Genomic DNA, 24339 nt, shown 5'->3' with positions numbered 1-24339 from the left:
ATGGGGAGAATAAAACTGAAATTGATGCAGGATTAGTTAAAGGACTTGTCCAACTTGGTGATTTTTTCGGCGACTGCTGGCATCATTGACTGACGTATCAGGTCACCGAAAAATTTGCGGAGTGTTAGTTAGGCAATAGACAATAGACAAGAAGTGCAGGAGTAGGCCATTTACTTTTTTTGTCGCAGCTGGATTTTGAAATGTTCAAAATCGTTTGGCGACACTGATTGACGCCAGCAGCCGGCGAAAAAAATCGCCAAGTGGGACAGGCCCTTTAGCGAGCGGTTGAGGCTTGGTGAGGACGTGGTAGGCCGGAGAGCCTATTTCTATCTGCATTTCTCTGCGACTCTACGATAGAAACCATTCAAATCTAATCCAGCAGGAATGAACATTTCCAGTCTCCTAGCATTTCCCCATTCAATACTCAGGATGTATAAGTGAACCAAAGAACATGGTGTTATGCCAGATAACCACAAGATGAAGAAGGATTCTGGAATAGATTATATCGCAATTTCAGAAACTTTATGGAATTTAAAAGATGCAAGTAGGTTCAAAATATCAATTTAAAGTCAAAATATGCCTGTTTTTTTCCAAGATGCAGTTGTTGGTTCTAGAAATCCACATCATTGTTAACTTATCCACATCTTTCACGAATGCTGGGATGGGCCTGGAAGTTCAGCTGATCCTGGGGGCAATCAGGCAGCTTATTTCAATGAAGTCTGGTTCATGTTCCCTTTCACTAACTGTTCTAAAATAAATTAAAACTAATGATAGAGAGAGAGAGAGCAACTTTCAAGAAAAGGAGGAATATTTACATTGCTGGAAGGAGAGAAAATATTAGACATGAAAGAGACAGGCAGGCAGAAGATAAATATTAAAAAAGAGAAGCGAACATGCAACATAGCTAACTGATACTATCAATTACAGGAATTAAGAGGAAGAAGATTGGACTTTATTACCTTTCATCACAGTGAGGAAGTTGCTACGGTGGATGTTTATGTTACATTTTATTTTATGTGGCTGTGTGGCTTTTACTTTTCACTGAGCATGGCTGTATGGCAACTCAAATTTCACTGTACCTTAATTGGTACATGTGACAATAAACTGACCTTGAACCTTGAAGTGAATAACGGGTTTGCTTAAATATATAACCAGCGTTTTATTTGTACAACAGCACATACTGTTCTATTAGTACCTCTAAAAAGTTAAACATCATTATATTGTTTTCTGGTCAAGTAATACATATGTTCATTTGTATGTATATATTGAACATATATCTATGTATTGTATTGATATTGTATTGTATGTATTGATATATTGAACATATATATGGTTCAAGAAAGCCTATTCCTAAACCACTGAGTACAACCCAGAAACACTATCACACTGGCACTGCCCTGACAGTTGTGATGTAAAAAACATCAAAAATAGACTTGTTTATGATGATTTCTTTTGATGGCAGTTAGGGAAAAATATTGTAAAAGTATTGAAAACAATCAAATGAATTCATGAAACACCAGAACGCTCAAGCAGATGTTTTCAGATAACATTCTTACCAATTTCAAGCTTTTTGGCCAATCCTTCAATTTGATTGCTGGGATCCGATCCCATGGACAGGAAGCAAATCAGAGGAGTTTGTATATCACTTTCTTCCCATGTTGTCTCCAGGTGTAGAATCACTGGCTCGGCATATTTTGATCCCATTGCTTCAGAAATGTAGTTTCGAGCTTGGGATAGAATTCTGTCGGGACACCATGACCTGTGAAGTGGAGAACAGATGACGTTACCATGCTTGGAAGAGTGGAGATGCAATAGAACAGTGTGGTACAGCTGGTAGAGCCACTGCCTTAAAGCGCCAGAAACCCAGATTCAACCCTGACCTTGGCTGCTGTCTGTGTGGAGTTTGTATGTTCTCCCTGTGACCGAGTAGGTTTCGTACCGAAGATGTGGGATTTGTACATTCATTAGCCTCTGTAAAATTGCCCCCAGTAGGTATGTTACAAAACTTACCTTCAGCGGCGCTGCAGTTCTGTCACTGGCCGTGTGCGCGACTTTGGCGCCTTTGACGAGGGGGTGGGGTTAAAATGCGTTTTTCTCCTGCCTGTCCTGGATATATTTTCTCGGGGTGCTAGCTAGCGCTGAAGAATTGTTCCGACGGCCGTTCTGTGAATTTTTTTTTTTTTTTAAATAAATCGCTGCACAATTTCAGTGCGGGAGTAAAATAAAAAGCCGCTTCTAATGCCGTCAACGCCGATAACCGGGACGAATTTCAGGTACGGGACAGCTAAAGGTAAGCCGTTTATTTTACATATAAACGTGCTTCTTAGGATTACCTTAATCCACATTTTACGTTGCGAAAAGGTGATTTAGGCCCTATACGAACCGGCAGTATTTTTCCTGCCGATATGGGGTTTAAATTCACTGCAACTGCAACGTTCCAATCGATCGCGTTCCACAAAATCCCACTCGTAGATGATTTAAATGGCCATTAATTTACAGGAATTAAGCACTAAATTCCTTCCATTTGGCCTATAAATTCATGACAATGAGATTTAAAAATCATGTTATATTGTGAATTTTTGTGTGAATGTTATTTGGACACTTAGGCTATTTAAAAATGTTAATCTTTTCTTAAGAAATGGATAGATGTTTAGATCTAGTAATTGAATTTTGTAATTAGCTACAATTGGGTAACTAACTAATTATATGCTTTAATTTCAGGTCATCCAAGTAAGGTTGTTTCATATTTGTTTCAGAATGCTTCAATCTATAATAACTAAACATTTCTTTCAGTTCTCTTAATTTTTAAGAAAGTTATGGACTTTTGACTGTCCTTGATCACAGCTTTTGTGTTAATGGAAAAGCAATAGGGAACAAGATGCTAATTTCCGAGTATGAAAATGGCCATAACTTTTTTAATACTGAAGATATGAAAGTGAATGAGGTGTCAAATTAAACTTCTTTTTATGCTTTATCTGATGGGATAAATTGCAGACTTGATTTTTTAAATCTCAAAATTTTGTAACATTGCTACCCCTAGTGTGTAGGGGGTGGATGCGAAAGTGGGATAACAGAGAACTAGTGTGAACGGGTGATTGATAATCCTCAAACTCTGTGGCTGTAGGGCCTGTTTCCATGGTGTAGCTCTAAACTAAAGAACAACTGGGCACATTCTATAGTAAAAGGTTATTGGGGGGGGGGGGGGGGGGGGGGGGGTTACTTTTATCACCACTACAATGTATCTGAATCCTGACATTAAAGTATCTGTGAGGGAATTTTTAAGGAACAATGATAATAGATTTTAGAATATGTGTGGAAGGGGATAATGGTCAATTTAACTACTCATAGTGTAGCATACATGGGTTTGATTCTGGCTCGAGCTGCTGTCTGCATGGCGTTTGCACAGTCTCCCTCTGACTGCACAGATTTTCTCTGGTTACCTGGTTTCCTTCCATATGTAATAGTAATGACATGGCAACCTGACGGAAGAAGGAAAAGAGACCGACCAAAACCCACATGGAGGTGAACATTCCAGAAGGATTTGGAAGCCCGGGACGCAAGCCTATCAAGGGTGGAAGACGCCGCACATAACCGAACAGAATGGTGAAAGCTTGCTGCCTAATGCACTCAAGAATGTGGGAGGAACGAAGTCTGATGGGCCTGTCCCACAGGTGATTTTTCAGTCGCCGGCAACTGGAACGGCAACTGTCAAAGTAGAACACACACACACACACACACACACACACACACACACACAGACACACACCGCTTCCTTCACCAGCCCGTTGTGCAGGCAGGGGACAGGGCAAGCTGGGGGAGCGCTGTCTAAACAATTCACACGGTGCAAGACCAAGGTGATACAGACACACACTGAGATGAACAGGAAGGTTGGTGCTGTGAAAAGAAGGCTAAAGCACAGTGTACGGTAAGTCCTTTAAAAGTGGGGGGAGAGGGAGGAGAAGCAGTGGAGACAACTTCTAAGAAGCCAGAGATACACGGCTGTGAAGCTCGGCGGTCATTTAACAATACCGGTCGGTTATCTTTGGTTCTGAAAATTACTGGTTACCTTTTTTTTCCCAATGAGCCAATAAAATTCACCGGTCGGCACTGGCTACAACCTACAAGAACCTTCGACCTCCTGGCGACCCACCTACGGCTCGGAATTCTCGCTACTCTCCATGGCGGTTTCATTCTAGTCGCCGCTAATTTTTCAACATGTTGAAAACTTCACGGCGACCATAATGAGCCGAGATTAGTTCCCAGAATGCGGGAACTCCTCACGACCATGAAGGCGACTTCCCGGCAACCACCCGCGAATATGTGGCAACCATGTGCATAGTCTCCTGCAGTCGCCTAAGTGGGACAGGCCCATAAGTAATTAACCTACAAACCTGCACGTCTTTGGAATGTGGAATTAAACTGAAGCACCCAGAGTACCATCCATTCACCCATGAAGTCACAGGGAGAATGTACAAACTCCATTCAGACAGCACCAGTAGTCAAGATCGAATCCGGGTCTCTGGCACTGCAAGCTACTGAAGCAACATGAATTAAAATTGTCCAAACTTAGATTGAGAGATTTTTGTTAGCAAAATGTTTTACATGTGAAGCAAAAAGGATGCTTGGAATTAAGATCACTCATATTCTACCTCGGCACCAAATCCCCCCACAACCCCCCCCCCCCCCCTCTCCCATATCAACACCTGTTTGTCAGCTATAAAAACCTGGATGCAACATAACTTCCTCAAACTCAACAGCGATAAAACAGAATTCCTCCTCATAGGCTCCAAATCCACACTCAGCAAAATCAATAACCCCACTCTCACCATCGACGGCACCACTGTCTCCCCATCTCCCCAGGCCGCAACCTTGGCGTGATCTTTGATTCCACCCTCTCCCTTGAGCCTCACATCCGCCATGTCATTAAAACCTCCTTCTTTCACCTCTGCAACATCGCCAAACTCAGACCCTCTCTCACACCTCCCGCTGCTGAAAGACTCATCCATGCCTTCATCTCCTCCCGACTGGACTACTGCAACTCACTTCTCCTTGGCATCAGCTCCACCTACATCAACCGACTCCAACTGGTCCAGAACGCAGCCGCCCGACCAACACCCACACCAAATCCTGGCATCACATCACTCCAGTCCTCAAACAACTTCACTGGCTTCCCATCTCCCACCGGATCACCTACAAAATCCTGGTCCTCACCTACAAAGCCCTCCACCATCTGGCCCCCCCATATCGCACTGACCTCCTCTCCCCCTACCAACCCTCACGGTCCCTCAGATCCACATCAGCCGGTCTCCTCTCCATCCACAAGTCCAACCTCCGCAGTTTTGGGGACAGAGCCTTCTCCAGGGCACTCCCAGGCTCTGGAACTCCCTCCCCCAACTGATCCGCAATTCCGTGTCCCTCACCATCTTCCAGTCCCGCCTCAAGACCCATCTCTTCACCTCTGCCTATCCTTAGCCCCACGTCCCCCTCCCTTTTCATCTGTGCATTAATTGCCTCATATTGTGTTTTGTATTGAATTCTGTCTTTAATTTGTGTACTAGTCATGTCTCTACTATTTATTTCATTCCGCTTACATGTTTTTCCTCTACTTGCTAAATTTTTGTAAGGTGTCCTTGAGACTCTTGAAAGGCGCCCATAAATAACATTTATTATTATTATTATATTCTAATGAAATAAGGCTGATGAGCTGGCTCTGTTTCTAAGTCCTTATGCAATTGTATCCTTACAAATGGGACGCAGGGTATTAATTGTGCTGCAATTAGTGTGTATCTCACCTGATGAGCAGTAGCTTGCCAAATGCTTCTAGAGAATCACTGTATCCATTAGGAATTGTTGACAATTCTGGGGCGTTTGTATCAAACCAGTTTTTCCAAGCTTTCTCATTCTTAGTTACCTGCAACAATGTTCCAAACTGTAAAATGAACTGAAGCGAGAACATATAGACATCACACATTTTATAATCAGGTGGCATCTGAGGAGGGGAATGGACAGTCGATGTTTCGGGTCAAGAATCTTTATCTAGACTGAACGAGTAGAGAGGAGTTAGGCAATGGTGAGCGGTACAGGAAAAGCTGGCAAGCAACAGATGGATCCAGGTGAGGATGGTTGATTTGCAGATGGAATCAGGTGGAGGAGGGAAGGGATAGTATGTTGGTAAGTGGAGACAACAAAGAGTTGCAGATTATGGGGACAAGGCAGGAGAATTAGATTAGATTAGATTAGATTCCTTTATTGTCATTCAGACCTTTCGGTCTGAACGAAATTATGTTGCCTGCAGTCATACACATACACCATCACCCCAAAAATAATGGCCACCAGCCAGTCATCCCATGAAATACAAGGCAGACTATTGACAATACAAGGGGCTAAATGGAACATCAGATAAGGCTTCAATCTGACCAGTAAGACTTGGCAGTTTAGAAAAGGAAAATTCCTCCTCCTTTTTATGGACAGGAATTATTTAATCCTTTAAAGCAACATGGGCTGTTGCCATTGGAACCCAGGTTAATGAGAGAAACAAGAGAGAAGATTGGAGGAGCCTTCACAAAGTTCTTTGAGTTTTCCATAAAGTTGCAGACAAGGTCCTGGAGAGGTTCCTTTATTTAAGAATGGAAGTAGAGAAATTAGGAATTACAGGCTGGTGAGCCTCATTTCAGAGGTAGGAAAGCTATTGGAGAGGATTCTTTGGGATAGGATTACTGCCATTTGGAAGAATATGGATAAATTGGGGTTTGTCAGTATGACTTTGTACATGTCCTGTCTTACAAATTTGATCGAGTTTTTTGAGGAGCTGACAAAGATGATGGGTAAGGGATGTTGTCCACATGGATTTGATAAAGTCCCCTCTGGTAGGCTGATCCAGAAGATGCATGCGATTAACAGTGACTTGGTCATATGGATTTAGAACTGTCTTACTGACTGAAGACAGAGGGTAGTGGTAGGAGGACAATATTCAAGTTGGAGGTCTGTGAACTGGAGTTCCACAGGGATCTGTGCTGGGACCTCTGTTTGTGATATACAGTGGCTTGCAAAAGTATTCATACCCCTTGAACTTTTCCACATTTTGTCACGTTACAACCACAAACGTAAATGTATTTTATTGGGATTTTATGTGATAGACCAACACAAAGTGGCGCATAATTGTGAAGTGGAAGGAAAATGATACATGGTTTTCAAATTTTTTTTTTTTTTTAATATATTTTTTTATTAAAGGTAATCAATTACAATGCTTCAAACAACTTTATATCAAATTAATTCAATTTGCATTAAGTAAAACACTAGTAATACTTATCTACTATTTTTTTAGAAATAATGATAGAGAAAGAATAGAACAGTTATAAATCATTAAGAGAGTGATTAAATAATAATTTGATTATATATAAGAAAGAAAAGAGAAACGAAAAAAAAAAATAAAAAAAAAAAAAAAAAAAAAAAATTGAGAAACCACAATATGTATTATTAATAACACTACTACAAGTGATATTATCGATAAAGATATATGTTAATTCCAATATAAAAATGAATTATTCTCACCAAATCCCGCAGGGTGCACGCCGAGCTGTGTTGCCAAGAACAGCTACTTCTCTAAATACTGTATATATGGAGACCCTATCTGTTCAAAAGAATTATACTTGTCCAATAGGACAAATCTAATTCTTTCCAGATGTAACGTCTCCATCATCTCTGTTGCCCACATTTTGGTTGTGGGGGATAATGTTCCCTTCCAAAATTTCAATATGATTTTTTTCCCAATTATCAAACAGTAATCAAAGAAATTTCTTTGATTTACTGTAAGTGATAGATGTAAATCCGGAATTCCAAATATTATTAGCTTTGGGTTAGGGTCCAATTTAACTTTGATGACTTCAGAAATAACTTTAAAAATTTCTGTCCAGTAATAATTCAATTTAGGACATGTAACGAAACTATGTATTAAATTTGCCTCTGCTTTCTTGCACTTATCACAAATAGCGGAGAGATTCGGAAAAATACTATTTAATTTAGTTTTCGAATAATGTAACCTATATAATACTTTAAATTGTATCAGTATATGTCTGGCGTTTAATGAACACCGGTGTATTCGTTGTAGACTTTCTTCCCAGTTTTCTTTTGTTATAGCCAATCCCATTTCATTTTCCCATGCTTGACGATATATTTCCGTTATTGGATTCTCCTTATCCAAAATGATGTTATATATATAGGCTATTAATTTTTCTGTATTTGGATATAAATTAAACAGTTCGTCTAACAATCCTGCTTCTTTATTTTTATAATCTTGTGTATTGGATTTAATATAATCTCTAATTTGTAAATACCTAAACAAATGTTGTGGAGACAATCCATAAATATCTTGTAACTCCTGGAATAAAAGAAATTTTCCTTTTCTATGAAGGTGTTCTATCCTTGTAATTCCTAAATCATCCCATTGTTTAAACCCCCCATCTAATATAGCAGGTTTAAACGATGGATTATTCATAATTGGTAATCTAAATGAGAGATTATCCAAATGTAGAGTCTTAACTATTTGTTTCCAAATACGTCTATTATTATATATTATTAGGTTGTCTTTATAATTTTTTTTTTGTACTTCCGTTGGTGCAAAAATTATCGAACCTACATTGAAAGGTAGACAGTCTTCCTTGTCTATATTTAACCATGTCGGTTCATGATCCATATTTACCCACCAGAAATTCATATTCTTAATCTGAACAGCCCAAAAATAATATAAAAAGTTTGGAAGTGCTAATCCTCCATTTATCTTAGCTTTGCATAGATGTTTTTTATTTATTCTGTGATTTTTATAATCCCAAATAAAACTATTGACAATATTATCAATTTAAAAAAAAAAAGTTTTCGGAAGAAAAAAAGGAATAGCCTGAAACAAATATAACAACTGTGGTAGAAATACCATCTTTATGGCACTTATTCTACCAATCATGGATATAGGAAGTGTTTTCCAATATAAAATATTTTTTCTAAGTTTATCTAATAGTTGAGGATAGTTGGATTTTATTAATGAGTTATGAGTTTTAGTTACGTTAATCCCTAAATATTTAAGTTTGTCTGTAACTACTTTTAATGGGTATTGTTGTAATGTATTTAGATTTATTCCTGTTATTGGCATAATCTCGCTTTTATCCCAATTAATCCTATACCCAGAAAATGCACCAAACTTAGTTATAATGTTTAGCAGGTTGGGAATACTAATTTCCGGTTTTGTAATATAAATCAAAACATCATCTGCATATAAAGAAATTTTATTAATTGTTGTATCAGTATTATAGCCATATATTTCAGGTTCAGATCTAATTTTTTCCGCCAATGGTTCTATCACCAATGCGAACAATAAGGGTGATAACGGACATCCCTGTCTGCATCCCCTAGAGAGTTTGAATTTGGCTGATAAAATTTGGTTAGTCAAAATTCTTGCCATAGGATTCGAGTATAAAATTCTTACCCATTTACAAAATCTATCCCCCAATTGAAACTTTTCCATTATATTAAATAAATACATCCATTCCACCTGATCAAACGCTTTTTCTGCATCTAGTGATATAACCGCTAGTTCCGTATCTCGTATTCTTTTTGAATATATAATATTAAACAAACGTCTGAGATTATGGGATGAGTAACGTTTTGGGATAAAACCTGTTTGATCATAATGTATTAATTTAGAGATCACTAAACTTAATCTCCTAGATAAGACCTTAGTTAATATTTTTTGGTCTGTATTTAAAAGGGCAATCGCTCTATATGATCCAGGATCTTCCAAATCCTTATCTACTTTAGGGATGAGTGTAATTGTGGATTCATTTAGAGATTCTGGTAATTTTCCTTGGTCATATGCATATCTATACATTATTTGTAATCTTGGAGAAATCAGATCTTGAAATTTTTTATAAAATTCTGCACTCAGGCCATCTGGGCCCGCTGCTTTTCCGTTCTTTAGCGAACTAATTGATTCTATAATGTCTTTTACTGTTATTTCAGCATTTAACAATTCTCTACCTTCCTGATCTAAGCTATTGATTTGACATTCTTGTAAAAATATTTCCATACTATCTGTTTGTCCTGTTAGTTTTGACGAATAAAGATTTTTATAATATTGTAAAAATCTATCATTAATATCTTTTGGAGTAATTAATATATTTCCATACTCAGATCTAATTCCGTGTATCATCTTCTCATCTTCTAATTTTCTAAGCTGTCGTGCTAGTAATTTTTGTGGCTTATCTCCAAATTCAAAATACACTTGCTTAGTTTGTTGAAAAAGTTTAATCACTTGATTAGAATATATTTTATTTAATCTATATTTTACTGATGCAATTTTATTACTTAACTCTTTGGAAGGCTGTTTTATATTTTCATTATCTAGACGTTTTATCTCATTTTCTAAATTTTGTTCTATTTTTCGATTTTCTTTATTGAGATGTGCTTGTGCGGATATTATTGCGCCACGCATGAATGCCTTAAATGTGTCCCAAAATAGTGATGGAGAAGTTTCAGGATTATCATTAGTTTCAAAAAATAATTTAATCTGATCCATCACATATTTACAACAGTCATTGTCCTTTAATATCTGAGGGTTAAATCTCCAGGTAGTAGTTTTATTAGATATATCTTTTAATTTTATCTTAAATGTTAATGGCGCATGATCCGAGATGATAATATTATGATATTTTGCATCATACGTAAAAGGAAGTAATTTAGAATCTATTAAAAAATAATCTATCCTCGAATAGGTTCCATGTACGGGCGAGAAAAAAGAATATTCTCGTCCGGATGGATTATCTAACCTCCAGATGTCTTTAATATTAGATGTATTGATAAAAGCATTTATGAATTTACTTGATTTCGAGGCAGCTTTCCTTTTTGCAGAAGATCTATCTAGATAGTTATCTAAAGTACAATTTAAATCACCTCCAATTATTAAATTGTGTTGAGTGGATATAGGAATATTATTAAATATTTTCTTAAAAAATAGTGGATTATCAAAATTAGGGGCATATATATTCATTAAAATTACCTTTTTTGAATATAATTCCCCTGTAATTATTACATATCTGCCTTCTTTATCCTCTATAATAGAACTTTGTATGAAAGGTATACCTTTGCGAATAATTATTGCAACTCCTCTAGATTTATGAATAAATGTAGAATGATACACCTTAGATATCCATTTAGCTGTTAATCTATGTTGAGCATCTTTTTTAAGATGAGTCTCTTGAAGGAAAATGACATCTGTCTTCAATCTGTTCAACTGAGCTAACACCTTTCCCCTTTTAATTGGTTCATTAATTCCTTTTACATTCCAACTGCAGAAGGTTACTCCATCACCCCCAGTCTTCACCTTTATATCATGCATTTTACTATTAGGGTGGCTTTTTTTGGAGTAGCCTTCTTGACTCCCCCAGCTCCCCGTTGCACCCGGACATCAATCCAATGAGAATTTCTATCCACCTTAATCCGCATCTATGTCTTCTTAAACTAAATACATAATATCCTTCACATCTACATTCAAATAATATATAATATAAGATCAATAAAAAACAAAAACAATGAGAAATATCAATAATAAAAAAAAAGTAAAGGGTGTTAATAGGGTGCTCAGAAAAAAAAGAAACTACACTTGTATAGTGTGTAGTATGTGAAGGTGAAAGCCACACTAACGTGGCCATTAATCTAAAGACTTCCGTTTTTTTAATTAAAAAAAAAAGATGTTAATTATACCAGCTCCTATCTCAAATGCTATATATATTGGGGTGGGGTACTAACTTTATATACTTAGTACTTAGTAATTATTTCTATTATTCATATTACTATTTGCTAATTACTAATATCAATTGTATTTAATACTATAATATGTAATACTATTATCATGGAATAATTAAATATTTTCTAATAATTAATACAGAACTACAACTAAATGTCCATTATTCCACTTCCTTCTAAGTGAGTATTTCATAACCACAGGTCGATGATAAAAGTTCAGTCCTCTCCTTCTCCCTCGGGTTCTTCCTCCGCGTCTTCTCTCTCTTCATCTTCTGGCTTTTGCTGTATGCCTTGGGCGAATTTCAATGCTTCAGTATGCTTAACAAAACGATATTCCTTGTCATCATAAGTTACTCTCAGTGTTGCTGGGTACATCAAGCCATATCTCAGATCCTTAGTATTCTGTAAATTCCTCAGGATACCTTTTGTTTCTTTAAATAGTGATCTTTTCTTGGCCACTTCTGCTGGGTAGTCTCTAAAAATACTGATGTTGTCTCCCTCGTATTTCAGGTTTCTCTTTTTTATTATTATCTTCATCATTTCTTCGAAGACATGGTCAAAGGCCACTTTTACAATCATTTGTCTGGGCGATGAACCTATCCCAGGGGCCCGTCTTAGAGCCCTATGTGCACGGCTCAACAGGGGTTCATGATCCAAATTCAGAATATCCATTAAAAGTTTTGCAACAAATTTTCGAGGATCTTGACTCCCCTCACGACCTTCGCTCAGACCAACTATACGCAAATTTTTACGGCGTTGGCGTCCCTCCATATCAATACATTTCTCGTTTGTTTTACGTAATAATTCTAAGAGGCGTTTGTTCTCGGCACGGAGTTTTTCGGTCTCCTTAGTATTCACTTCAGCAATCTTAGTTAGCTCTTTAATTGCTTCGCCTTGTTGGTCTAGCGAAATTATAGTAGGATCTATCTTGTCATCCAGCTTTCTTTCCATCCCAGCAGCTATATCCTTTACCTCCTCAATTTGAGTTTGTAACTCGGCATTAGCCTTTTCCTCCCACTCATCCATCATACTTTTTACCGTCGTTATAACTTGTTTTATTAAGTCTTCTTTATTTTTCTCGTGAGACACCAGCATATCCGCTTTTAAACTTTTTATCTCCTCCATATACTCCTTCCTCTGCTTCTTTATCTCCTCCATATACTCCTTCCTCTGCTTCTTTATCTCACCTAGAATGGTAGTCTTGAGTTCCTCCATTTCAGCTTTCCTCTGTGAGACATCTTCTTGAGAAGCAGAAGCAGCACCCGAGCTGAGGCCAGTTTCCCTTCTCGTAGATTTTTTTCCAGTGGTGGGGGGAGGGGAGCGCTGGGTCATAATTTCTTCTTAAAATCGCGCGCCTGATGACGTCACGCACCTTTTAAACGCTGCCGGAGCCGTTCGCAATCGATCTCCTGTGGTAAGTGCGTTTGTTTGACCCTTTTACCCCCGTTTTAAATTCAGTTTTTTTCGGAGCTGTAATGGCGCGATTCCACTCACATCATGGTTTTCAAATTTTTTTACAAATAAAAAACTGAAAAGTGTGGCGTGCAAAAGTATTCAGCCCCCTTTACTCTGATACCCCTAAATAAAATCCAGTGCAACCAATTGCCTTCAGAAGTCACCTAATTAGTAAATAGAGTCCACTTGTGTGTAATCTAATCTCAGTATAAATACAGCTGTTCTGTGAAGGCCTCAGAGGTTTGTTAGAGAACATTAGTGAACAAACAGCATCATGAAGCCCAAGGAACACACCAGACAGGTCAGGGATAAAGTTGTGGAGAAGTTTAAAGCAGGGTTGGGTTATAAAAAAATATCCCAAACTTTGAACATCTCACGGAGCACTGTTCAATCCATCATCCGAAAATGGAAAGAGTATGGCACAACTGCAAACTTACCAAGACATGGCCGTCCACCTAAACTGACAGGCCGGGCAAGGAGAGCATTGATCAGAGAAGCAGCCAAGAGGCCCATGGTAACTCTGGAGGAGCTGCAGAGATCCACAGCTCAGGTGGGAGAATCTGTCCACAGGACAACTATTAGTCGTGCACTCCACAAATCGGGCCTTTATGGAAGAGTGGCAAGAAGAAAGCCATTGTTGAAAAAAACCATAAGATGTCCCGTTTGCAGTTTGCCACAAGCCATGTGGGGGACACAGCAAACAAGTGGAGGAAGGTGCTCTGGTCAGATGAGACCAAAATTGAGGTTTTTGGCCTAAATGCAAAACGCTATGTCTGGCGGAAAACTAACACTGCACATCACCCTGAACACACCATCCCCACTGTGAAACATAGTGGTGGCAGCATCATGCTGTGGGGATGCTTTTCTTCAGCAGGGACAGGGAAGCTGGTCAGAGTTGATGGGAAGATGGATGGAGCCAAATACAGGGCAATCTTGGAAGAAAACCTGTTAGAGTCTGCAAAAGACTTGAGACTGGGGCGGAGGTTCACCTTCCAACAGGACAACGACCCTAAACATACAGCCAGAGCTACAATGGAATGGTTTAGATCAAAGCATATTCATGTGTTAGAATGGCCCAGTCAAAGTCCAGACCTAAATCCAATTGAGAATCTCTGGCAAGACTTGAAAATTGCTGTTCACAGATGCTCCCCATCCAATCTGACTGAGCTTGAGCTATTTTGCAAAGAAGAATGGGCAAAAATTTTAGTCTCTAGATGTGCAAAGCTGGTAGAGACATACCCCAAAAGACTTGCAGCTGTAATTGCAGCGAAAGGTGGTTCTACAAAGTATTGACTCAGGGGGGCTGAATACTTTTGCACGCCACACTTTTCAGTTTTTTATTTGTAAAAAAATTTGAAAACCATGTATCATTTTCCTTCCACTTCACAATTATGCCCCACTTTGTGTTGGTCTATCACATAAAATCCCAATAAAATACATTTACGTTTGTGGTTGTGGTTGTAACGTGACAAAATGTGGAAAAGTTCAAGGGGTATGAATACTTTTGCAAGCCACTGTATACAGATGATGTGCATATAGATGTAGACAGGTTGGTTAGTAATTTTGCAGAAGACACCATGATTGCCAAGGTCGCAGACTGTGAGGAAGACTGTCAAAGTATACAGCAGGATACAGATCAACCACAGAAATGGGCAGAAGAATGGTAGATGGAATTTAATTTGAGCAAGTGTGACATGTTGTACTTTGGGAGGCTGAATGCAAGGGGAAAATATACAATTAATGGCATGACCCTTAACAGCATTGATGCACATAAGGATCTTGGAGTCCAAGTCCATTACTCCCTGAAAGTGGCAAAGCAAGTAGATAAAGTGGTAAAGATGGCATATAGTATGCTTGTCTTCATTGGTCAGGGCATTGAGTATATTGAGTCATGATGCAGCTTTATAGGACTTTGGTCGGGCCGCATTTGGAGTATTGCACACAGTTCTAGTTGCATCAAGGGTGTGGAAGATTTGTAAAGGGTGCAGAGAAGGTTTACAGAATGATTCCCGGATTAGCAGGGGGCAGGGGGCGGGTGTAGGTATTGGCTACCCCCAAATCCATGCATGATTCTGATACATCAAATTTATTTTGTATATATCACAAACAGCAATGGTCACAGCTCAGATCCCTGTGGAACCCCACTGTTCACAGACCACCAGCCTACCCTATTGTAAGGGTTAATGCAGTATCAGTCATTTTATTCTAGCTATAGCAAACATTTTAAGTATTAATTTAGTAAACAAGCAGGCTTCACAGACTGACCTTCACTATGCTAGAGAAACACTGATAACAAATTGCTTCTCTAAGGTTAGACATTCTGATAATTTCTTATCTAACAATAGAGCCTTCTTGTTTCTGCAGCTGTTTATAAACTCCCTAATACTTCCTAATAACTCCCATGTACTCCTTAACACAATTAAAGGGATTATTTGCAACTTTTTTATGTGTTTATGGAAAAATACTACACATATCTTAAGCTGTTCTATTAGGTATAAATAGAGCTTGTACTTCTTTGTATTCCTTGAGAGAACGATAGCGGGTGCTTGGGTGAGCTGGTGTTACACGCAAGCTGCCTGTGTTTCTCTTCCACCTTGGTGATTTTAGCAAAGACTTTTGACTGAGACTTGTGTCTTTTGAATTATTTTAACAGTTTAAGGTTATCAGACTTTCACACTATTAGATACAGGGAGAGGTTGGACAGGCTTGGATTGTTTTCTCTAGAATGCCAGAGGTTGCAGGGAGATCTGATAAAAGCATATCAAATTATGAGAGTCATAAATAGGGTAGATATTCAGAATTTTTTTACCTAGGATGGAAAAATCAAATACTGGAGGGCACAGTTTTAAGGTGAGAGGAGCAAAGCTTAAAGGAGAAGTATGGGTACGTTTTTTACACAGAGGGAAGCGAGTGGCTAGAACGCGCTACCAGGGTGGGGGTAGTGGGGGGGGGGGGGGTATAAGACACATTTGGAAAAGCACCGAATAAGCAGGGAATGGAGGGCTATGGATTATGTTCAGGCAATTAAAGGTTGGTTTTAGTATCACAGACATTGTGGGCTGAAGGACCTGCGCCATTGCGTGTCCTGCCCGTCTCAAATTCTGGGGGAAACCAATTGCATTATTTACAACTCTCCGTTTTTAGCAATCACTCTACAGTTTTGCCTTCTTAGTTTGAACAATCTGATAGTGACAAAATGTAAGTATTCTTAGTACTTTAGGTGATCTGCAAGGCCTTTTAAGTCCCAGCATTTCTTCCACCACTTCCAGCATAACTAATTTTCTTGAAAAATCTGCCCAGGTGGGCAGAGCAATCAATTGAGTAATTTCAGACAAGGTAGTGAAAAATAAGATCTCTTATCCCCATTCCCAAACTGCCCCAATAAAACTAATTCCTCCATTCAAATGCGCAAATTTTCAATTACACAAATTATGGACCAACCTACATGACTCTATAAGTGTGCACGAGGCTCCCAAAAAAAAGCCATTATAAACACCATGTGTGTTCTTTATGGATTTTGCTGCCAAAAAGTTTATTTTTTGTTTTGTTTTGCTATCTGTTTGTTTGTTGAACAAAGTCATAGTACACACACACATGAACAAAATGATACGATACCTGGGTCAATACTTCTGCAAACTGTGGTAGTTTGCTCAGTTCTACCAGGTTCAACCAGGTCAAATCAAGGATCCAGCGGAAAGGCTTTGGTGGACTGGCCTTAAGATCAAGAGCTGCTCCTCCTGCATAATTAGGCAAAGCACTCATTCTTAATAAAAACAGTTGTCAGATTCTCGTTAGGAAATTATTCCTTCAACCAACACGACAAAAGACATTTGTTCCAGTGAGTCATAGTGATAAAGTACAGAAACAGGCCTAAATCATACTTAAGTCATAAACATGTATTATTGCCTCAAACATGATTATAATCACTGAAATAACCCCCTTGCTTTTTCCAAATGAATGACTTTGGGAGAGAAGGTGTGATTGAAATTGTTTTACAATATAGAAAGATTGGTTGTGATTGGTTGCCAGCTGACAATGGGTAGAGACTGCAATGGGTACGTGGCTGTTATAGCACATGATGGTATTATTCAAATTCAGGAAAACATCTGTTGAGCACAGCACTCATGTTATGACTAATCTTTTGTGGAAAAAGATGCATATATCGGCTATGGGTGATACATGTCAAATTAAAAACATATGCTGAACAGGGAGAAAACAGAGGATGCTTGCAGAGGGAGAGGTGGGATGTGGGGGAGGGGGGGGAGGTGATATATGAAGATCAGCAATAGCTCAGCATTGAGTAAATGCCTTGGCCAACATTTCTGCTTTGGTACATATTTTAAACAAAGTGGCATTTATAGGCTGATTATGAAAAGCTCAAAAATTTCAACTGGTACATTATTTTAAGCACATAGAATTAATCAATATATCGAAACATTATTTTCTTCTAGTTGGAGTTCTACTGAAAAAGTGTTATACCTTTTATTAGGGTCTGAAATTCAGTGTACTTGATGTATCCCCGCTCAAGATTAATCTTTAGAGGCAGCAGTAAAGTAAAAAGGAACTTGTGAGTTTCATAAAGTCCTCGTACTGAATACTTAAACACTTCAAAAGTCAGGTACTCAATTATATTGATGATTCTCTTTGAAGCAACAGGAGATTTCTTAGATCTACATGAAAAAGATAAAATAAAAACATAAAAAATCATAGTATGTTAAGTAAATCTTGATTAGTTTTATTTAGAACTTATTGTGCATGTTCTCACTGGAAGAAGGAGAAGAGATAAAAAGCTGGACTTTACAATAATTGCAAACTTGGGTATCCAACTACCAAGTGGTAGGAAATCAAAGGACCCAAGGGACACCCAGATGAGATCCCTCATAGCACAGTGAGAATTAACAAATGTCATACACAAACACCAGAGGTCAGGATTGAACTTGGTTCACTGGAGCTGTAAGGCAGGCAAAATGGTGCCCCTGTCTCACAGTTCCAGTGACCCTTCCATCGTTTATGCCAATTTCTTATGACATGATGCATAAATATGTTCCTGGTCAAATTCATAATGTACTGGTTGAAATGATGTGGTGCTCAGAGATAGTTTCTGACATAGATAATAACATTTTGACTTTGCCTCCACACAATGCTAAAAGAGTTGCATTGAATAAAACATTTGCTTATCTCACGAGAATGCCGATGTGGTAAGAAGTATAGATATCCTTTCTCCCACTGTTCTAACCTAATGTAATCTGCCATGTGCTTCAAGCTATTATTTTTCATTTTGTTTATGTTACTGGATCCACAATCATAAAAATGAAGGATTAATTACATCTTCTGTAATTTCCTGCTTTCTGACATTTATATCAATGATTAATATAAAGCAACTGTCAACAATGCATCAATAATAATAAGAACCTGGCCATGGACTGGTCAAATAATTTGAGAAACTGTGCCAGTGAGGTCTGGTACATCATGTTGACCATGCTCATTTCTGTGATGAGGAAATACAGGATGCTCCCACGAGTGGCTGCTGGCCGGTATTCTTCTTGTGCAGTATTAATCTTTATCTCTGTCTCTGCTGCCACATGCAGCTTCTCACTAACTTCAGTTGCTGTCGACTTTGTTATCTGCAGGACACCAATCAGAGACTCATCATCCACGAGTGAACCTGAATAAAAGTCCAGAGAGCTGATCAAGGATTTATTCTATACATTATAATCATAAAGTACAATGTGTTCAGAGCACATAAAGATGCCATTTGACCCATCAAATCCATGAAATACTAGGGGACCAAGGATCTAGTGGGAGGGAACTGAAGGGAATCCACATTAGTCAGGAAATGGTGTTAGGTAAACTGTTGGGACTGAAGGCAGAAAATCCCCAAGGCCTGATGGTCTGCATCCCAGAGTACTCAGGGAGGTGGCCCTAGAAATCGTGGATGCATTGGTGAACATTTTCCAATGTTCTCTCGACTCTGGATCAGTTCTTGTGGAATGGAGGGTAGCTAATGTTACCCCACTTTTTAAGAAAGGTGGGAGAGAGAAAAGAGGGAATTATAGGCACGTTAGCCTTACATTGGTACTGGGGAAGATGCTTGAGTTGATAATTAACCATGTAATAGCAGCGCATTTGGAAAGTAGTGACAGGATCGGTCAAAGTCAGCATGGATTTATGAAGGGGAAATCATGCTTGACTAATCGTCTGGAATCTTTTGAGGATGTAACAAGTAGAATGGATAAGGGAGAGCCAGTGAATGTGGTGTATCTGGACTTTCAAAAAGCCTTTGACAGGGTCCCACACAAGTGTGCAAAATTAGAGCACATGGTATTGGGGGTTGGTTATTGACATGGATAACGAACTGGTTGCCAGACGGAAAGCAAAGAATAGGAATTAACACGTCATTTTCAGAATGGCAGGCAGGATTAGTTGGGTGCCGCAAGGCTCAGTGCTGGGACCCCAGTTAGTTACAATATATATATTAACGATTTAGACGAGGGAATTAAATGCTGGGTGGCAGAGTGAGCTGCGAGGAGGATGCTATAAAGCTACAGGGTGACTTGAATAGGTTGGGTGAGTGGGCAGATGCATGGCAGATGCAGTATAATGTCGATAAATGTGATGTTTTTCCACTTTGGTGGCAAGAACAGGAAGGCAGATTATTATCTGAATGGTGTCAGATTAGAAAAAGGGAAGGTGTAATGAGACCTGGGTGTAGATCCTACACACCTGCTGCTTATAAACCCTGAGTCCTGAGGAGGCAACAATTGGAGTCGAGGGGCGCGGCTGGAGGCTGAGCAGATAGAGGAAGCGGCGGCTCGTCGCAGACGCGGAGGGCATATTGTATCGGGGTATCGGCCGACGGCCTGTATAGGTCCGGTAAACGGTGCTCTGGCACTATTCCCTGCTGTTACAAAATGATAGGAGAGAGTGGGTCTAGTGGTATGGAGGCCAGTGGAAGAGAGGATAACGAAGAAAGTGTTGAGAAGGAGTGGGAAACCGTGGGAGCACGGGGTAGTCCCAGGAAGAGCAGCCGTAAAAGAAGGAAAAACAATACTGGTGGATCGGAGAGTGAAGACAAGGAACCAGAAAAGGAAATTTCGTTAAATGTAGTGGTGAGGTTTGAAGGAGAAGGAGGAGTAAAGAAGATAGAGCCATTGAAGCTGACAAAAATAATCAGGGCCCAGGTTGGGGAAGTAAAGTATGCAAGAGTGCTGGAGGATGGAAACATGCTAATAGGGTGCAACAGTGAGGCTCAAGTTGAAAAGGCAATGAAAATGAACAAGATTGACAAAACCAAAATAATCAAAGTAGTGAGAGTGGGAGAACGGAGGACGGCAGGGTGTAAAGGGGTTATCTATGGAATCTCTCTCAAAGTTAATATGAGTGAACTGGTTCAGGAACTCAGGAAGAGATGTGAATTAATTATGAGTGCCAAAAGAATGACCAAAGGAGCAAAGAAAGAGGAAACTGAGTCAGTCCTGGTCGAATTCAAGACAGAATCCCTTCCAAAAGTGGTCCATTTTGGATTCATGCGATATAGCGTAAGAGAGTACATACCCAAACCAATGAGGTGCTTCAAATGTCAGAAATTTGGGCATATAGCTAAAATGTGCAAGGGGGCGAGGAAATGCGCAAGGTGTAGTGGGGACCATGAATATGGTCAGTGTGGAGAGGGGGTCAGACCAAAGTGCTGTAATTGTGGAGGAGAGCATAGTGTGGCTTACTGGGGCTGTGAGGTGATGAAATGCGAAGCTGAAGTACAAAACATAAGAGTGAAGGAAAAGGTCTCCTATGCAGAGGCAGCAAAGAGGGCTGGCCCTACAAAGATGAATGAAAGAAGGATCAGGAGGGAGCAAGATGTGGGCATAATGGAGACAATAAAAGAAAAAGAAAAGAGTATATGGAAAGAAAAGAAAAACCTGGTTATATTTATAGCAGGAGTAATAAATGCGACAGCAGAAGTAAAATCCAAAACAGAAAGGATCCAAATCATTGTAAAGGCTGCAGTCCACCACTTGGGCATGGCAGGATTGAAGTGGGAGGAAATACATGATGGTCTCAGTATCCAGGCGAGCCAAGAGTCAACATGTGTGGGTTAATAATATTAATGTTAATCCTACAATGGAATGCACGAAGCTTGTTAGCCAATGGGCAAGACTTTAAGCAATTCATAGACAGTAGGAAGGAAAAACCAGATGTCGTATGTATCCAGGAAACCTGGTTGAAACCAAGTTTAGATTTTGTTCTATATGATTATGTTGCAGTGAGATGTGATAGGGGAAATGGGGGAGGAGGGGGTTGTGCCACTTTCATTAAAAAAGGGATACCATACAGGGTATTAGGAATTGGACAGGAACAGGAATATGTGGTAATAGAAGTGTGGTCTGAGAGGAGGAAAATAGTGGTAATAAATTACTATAATCCATGTAAGCGATTAGAGGTCAGTAAGTTACAGGAAGTAGAAGGCCAGAGCAAATCTAATGTTATTTGGTGTGGGGACTTTAACGCACATAATACATTATGGGGCAGTGGAAAGTCAGATAATAATGGGCAGGTAATTGAGGAATTATTAAATGATGGTAATCTAGTATGTCTAAATGATGGAAAGAAGACCAGGGTAGATGTTAGGACAGGGAAGGAGTCTGTGTTGGACCTTACACTTGTTTCTAATAGGATTGCTGCTAAATGTAACTGGGAAGTATATGAAAAGGGTACCATAGGAAGTGATCATCATCCTGTGCTATGCAAAATAAATGTTACTTTAATTATGAGTAAAGAAAACAGAAGTGGACGATGGGTTTTTGGAAAGGCTAATTGGGAGAAATTTAAGGAGGAAAGTGATAGATATGTAAAACCGATACAAGAAGAGACAGATATGGAAAGCTTTGAGAATAAATTGTCAGAAGGTATCAAAAGGGCAGCATTAGTTTCCATACCTAAAAGTAAAGGAAGATCAAAAAGGAAAGCTGTGCCGTGGTGGGACAATAAGTGTAAAGAGGCGGTGGTGAATAGAAACAGAGCATTCAGATTATTAAAAAGAACTCATAACTACCAACACATGATTAATTACAAACAGGCTCAGGCAATTGTAAGGAGGACTATAAGACAAACAAAAAGAGCATATTGGAGGAAGTATTGTGATTCAATTGGAAACACAACACAGGTAGGGGAGATATGGGGGATGATTTAAAAAATGGAAGGTGATAAAAAGGAGTGGAGTTATCCTATCCAACAAATGGAGATCAAACTGTAGTCTCAAATAAAGACAAAGCAGAACTAATGGTTAACACTTTTAGTAGGGTTCACAGCTCCCACAACTTATCAGATGAAGGAAGAAGAGGTAGGGAAAGAACAAGAGAGGAAAATGTTGAGGCCTTACAAAGGAAAGGTATCACAGAGGACAAGTACAATATTCCATTTAATTTGGGGGAGCTAAAGAGAGCTCTGGCCAAGTGTAAGAACTCAGCCCCAGGGAAGGATGATATTTGTTACATAATGATAAAGCATCTAAGTGAGGAGGGACTCCAAAAGATACTTGCACTATATAACAAGGTGTGGGAAGAAGGGCGAATACCGGAGAGGTGGAAGGAAGCAATCATTGTGCCTATTAGAAAAGCAGGGAAAGATGCAAGTAATCCAGTAAATTATAGACCTATAGCTTTAACAGCACACATGTGTAAACTGATGGAAAGAATGGTAAATGAAAGATTAATGCTTCTAATGGAAGAAAAAGATATAGTGGCTAATTATCAGAGTGGCTTTAGAAAAGGGAGAGGTACTAATGATCTAGTTCTGTGCTTGGAAGATGATATAAGGAAAGCACAAGTCAAAAAAGAATCTAGTTACCATATTTTTTGATGTAGAGAAGGCTTACGATATGTTGTGGAGAGAAGGTCTTCTAATAAAGCTGCATTTAATGGGAGTAGGAGGAAATATTTTTAACTGGATAATGGATTTTCTCAACGGTAGAAGTATCCAAGTTAAAATAGGGTCAGACATCTCTAGTAAATGTGTAGTCGAGAATGGAACTCCCCAGGGAAGTGCGATAAGCCCGATCCTATTCTCAATCATGATCAATGATATATTTGCAAACATTCAACCAGAGATGGGGCGATCGCTCTTTGCAGATGATGGCAGCCTATGGAGAAGGGGGAGGAATATAGATTTTATCGTAGAAAAAGTACAGCAAGGGATAGCCCAGGTGGAAGAGTGGGGAGGGAAATGGGGTTTTAAATTCTCTATAGAGAAGACAAAGACAATGGTTTTCACAAGGAAAAAAATTAAAGAGGATGTCCAGTTAAAACTATACGGCAACAATTTGGAAAGAGTAAAAGATTTCCGTTTCCTGGGGGTTCATTTTGACTCCAGATTAACATGGAGGGTCCACATTACAAAAATAATTGAAAAATGCAAAAAAGCCATCAATGTAATGAGATGCTTGGCAGGTTTAGAGTGGGGAGCAGATGTATTATCTCTTAAACGTATTTATGTATCACTGATCAGATCCAGACTAGAGTATGGCAGTATAGCTTATGGGTCAGCATCTAAGTCAGTGTTGTCCGAGTTGGACAAAGTCCAAGCGGAAGCTCTAAGAGTCTGTATAGGAGGTGTGCGGACGTCACCTGTATGTGCACTACAGGTGGAAACTGGGGAGATGCCATTGAGACTGCGCCGCAGACAATCAATGGCTAATTACTGGCTAAGCCTTAAGGGTCATGGAGAGAACCACCCAACAAAACAGGTAGTACAGGAATGCTGGGAGAGAGGGGTGGCTCAGTCTGGAAGCTTCGGCTGGGTTGGAGGAGTTGTGGCAAGGGACATGGGAGTAGAGGACAAAGAGTTCTACCCTGCAGTATTGTGGCCATCTGTGCCAATATGGTTACTGAACATCCCAAAAGTTGATCTGGAGATATGGGAGGCAAAAAGGAGGAACAAAAATTCAGACCTAAAGACAGAATATCATAGCCATATAAATAATAGATACAGGGAACACCTCTTAATTTTCACAGATGGATCAAAGGACCCAGTAGCTGAAACAACATGGGCGGCTGTGGTAGTCCAGGGGATGAAAGTTGAGCTTTACAAAAGAACAAATAA

General features: G+C 39.2%; 1 protein-coding gene across 1 annotated transcript in view; it reads right to left on the bottom strand.

Annotated features, from left to right (window-relative positions):
• Positions 1-24339, bottom strand: part of LOC116973727 (dynein heavy chain 8, axonemal-like) — a 622328-nt gene that overhangs the window by 26995 nt on the left and 570994 nt on the right. The window contains 5 exon segments of the mRNA XM_033022036.1: positions 1557-1759; positions 5793-5911; positions 16861-16982; positions 17725-17915; positions 18658-18910. Of these exon segments, the coding sequence (XP_032877927.1) occupies positions 1557-1759; positions 5793-5911; positions 16861-16982; positions 17725-17915; positions 18658-18910 (888 nt within the window).

This window comes from Amblyraja radiata, chromosome 5 (genome assembly GCF_010909765.2).
Source record: "Amblyraja radiata isolate CabotCenter1 chromosome 5, sAmbRad1.1.pri, whole genome shotgun sequence".
In the NCBI taxonomy this organism is placed as follows: Eukaryota; Metazoa; Chordata; class Chondrichthyes; order Rajiformes; family Rajidae; genus Amblyraja; species Amblyraja radiata.
Note: the sequence above shows the minus strand (reverse complement) of the source record. Positions and strands in the feature narration are given on the sequence as shown.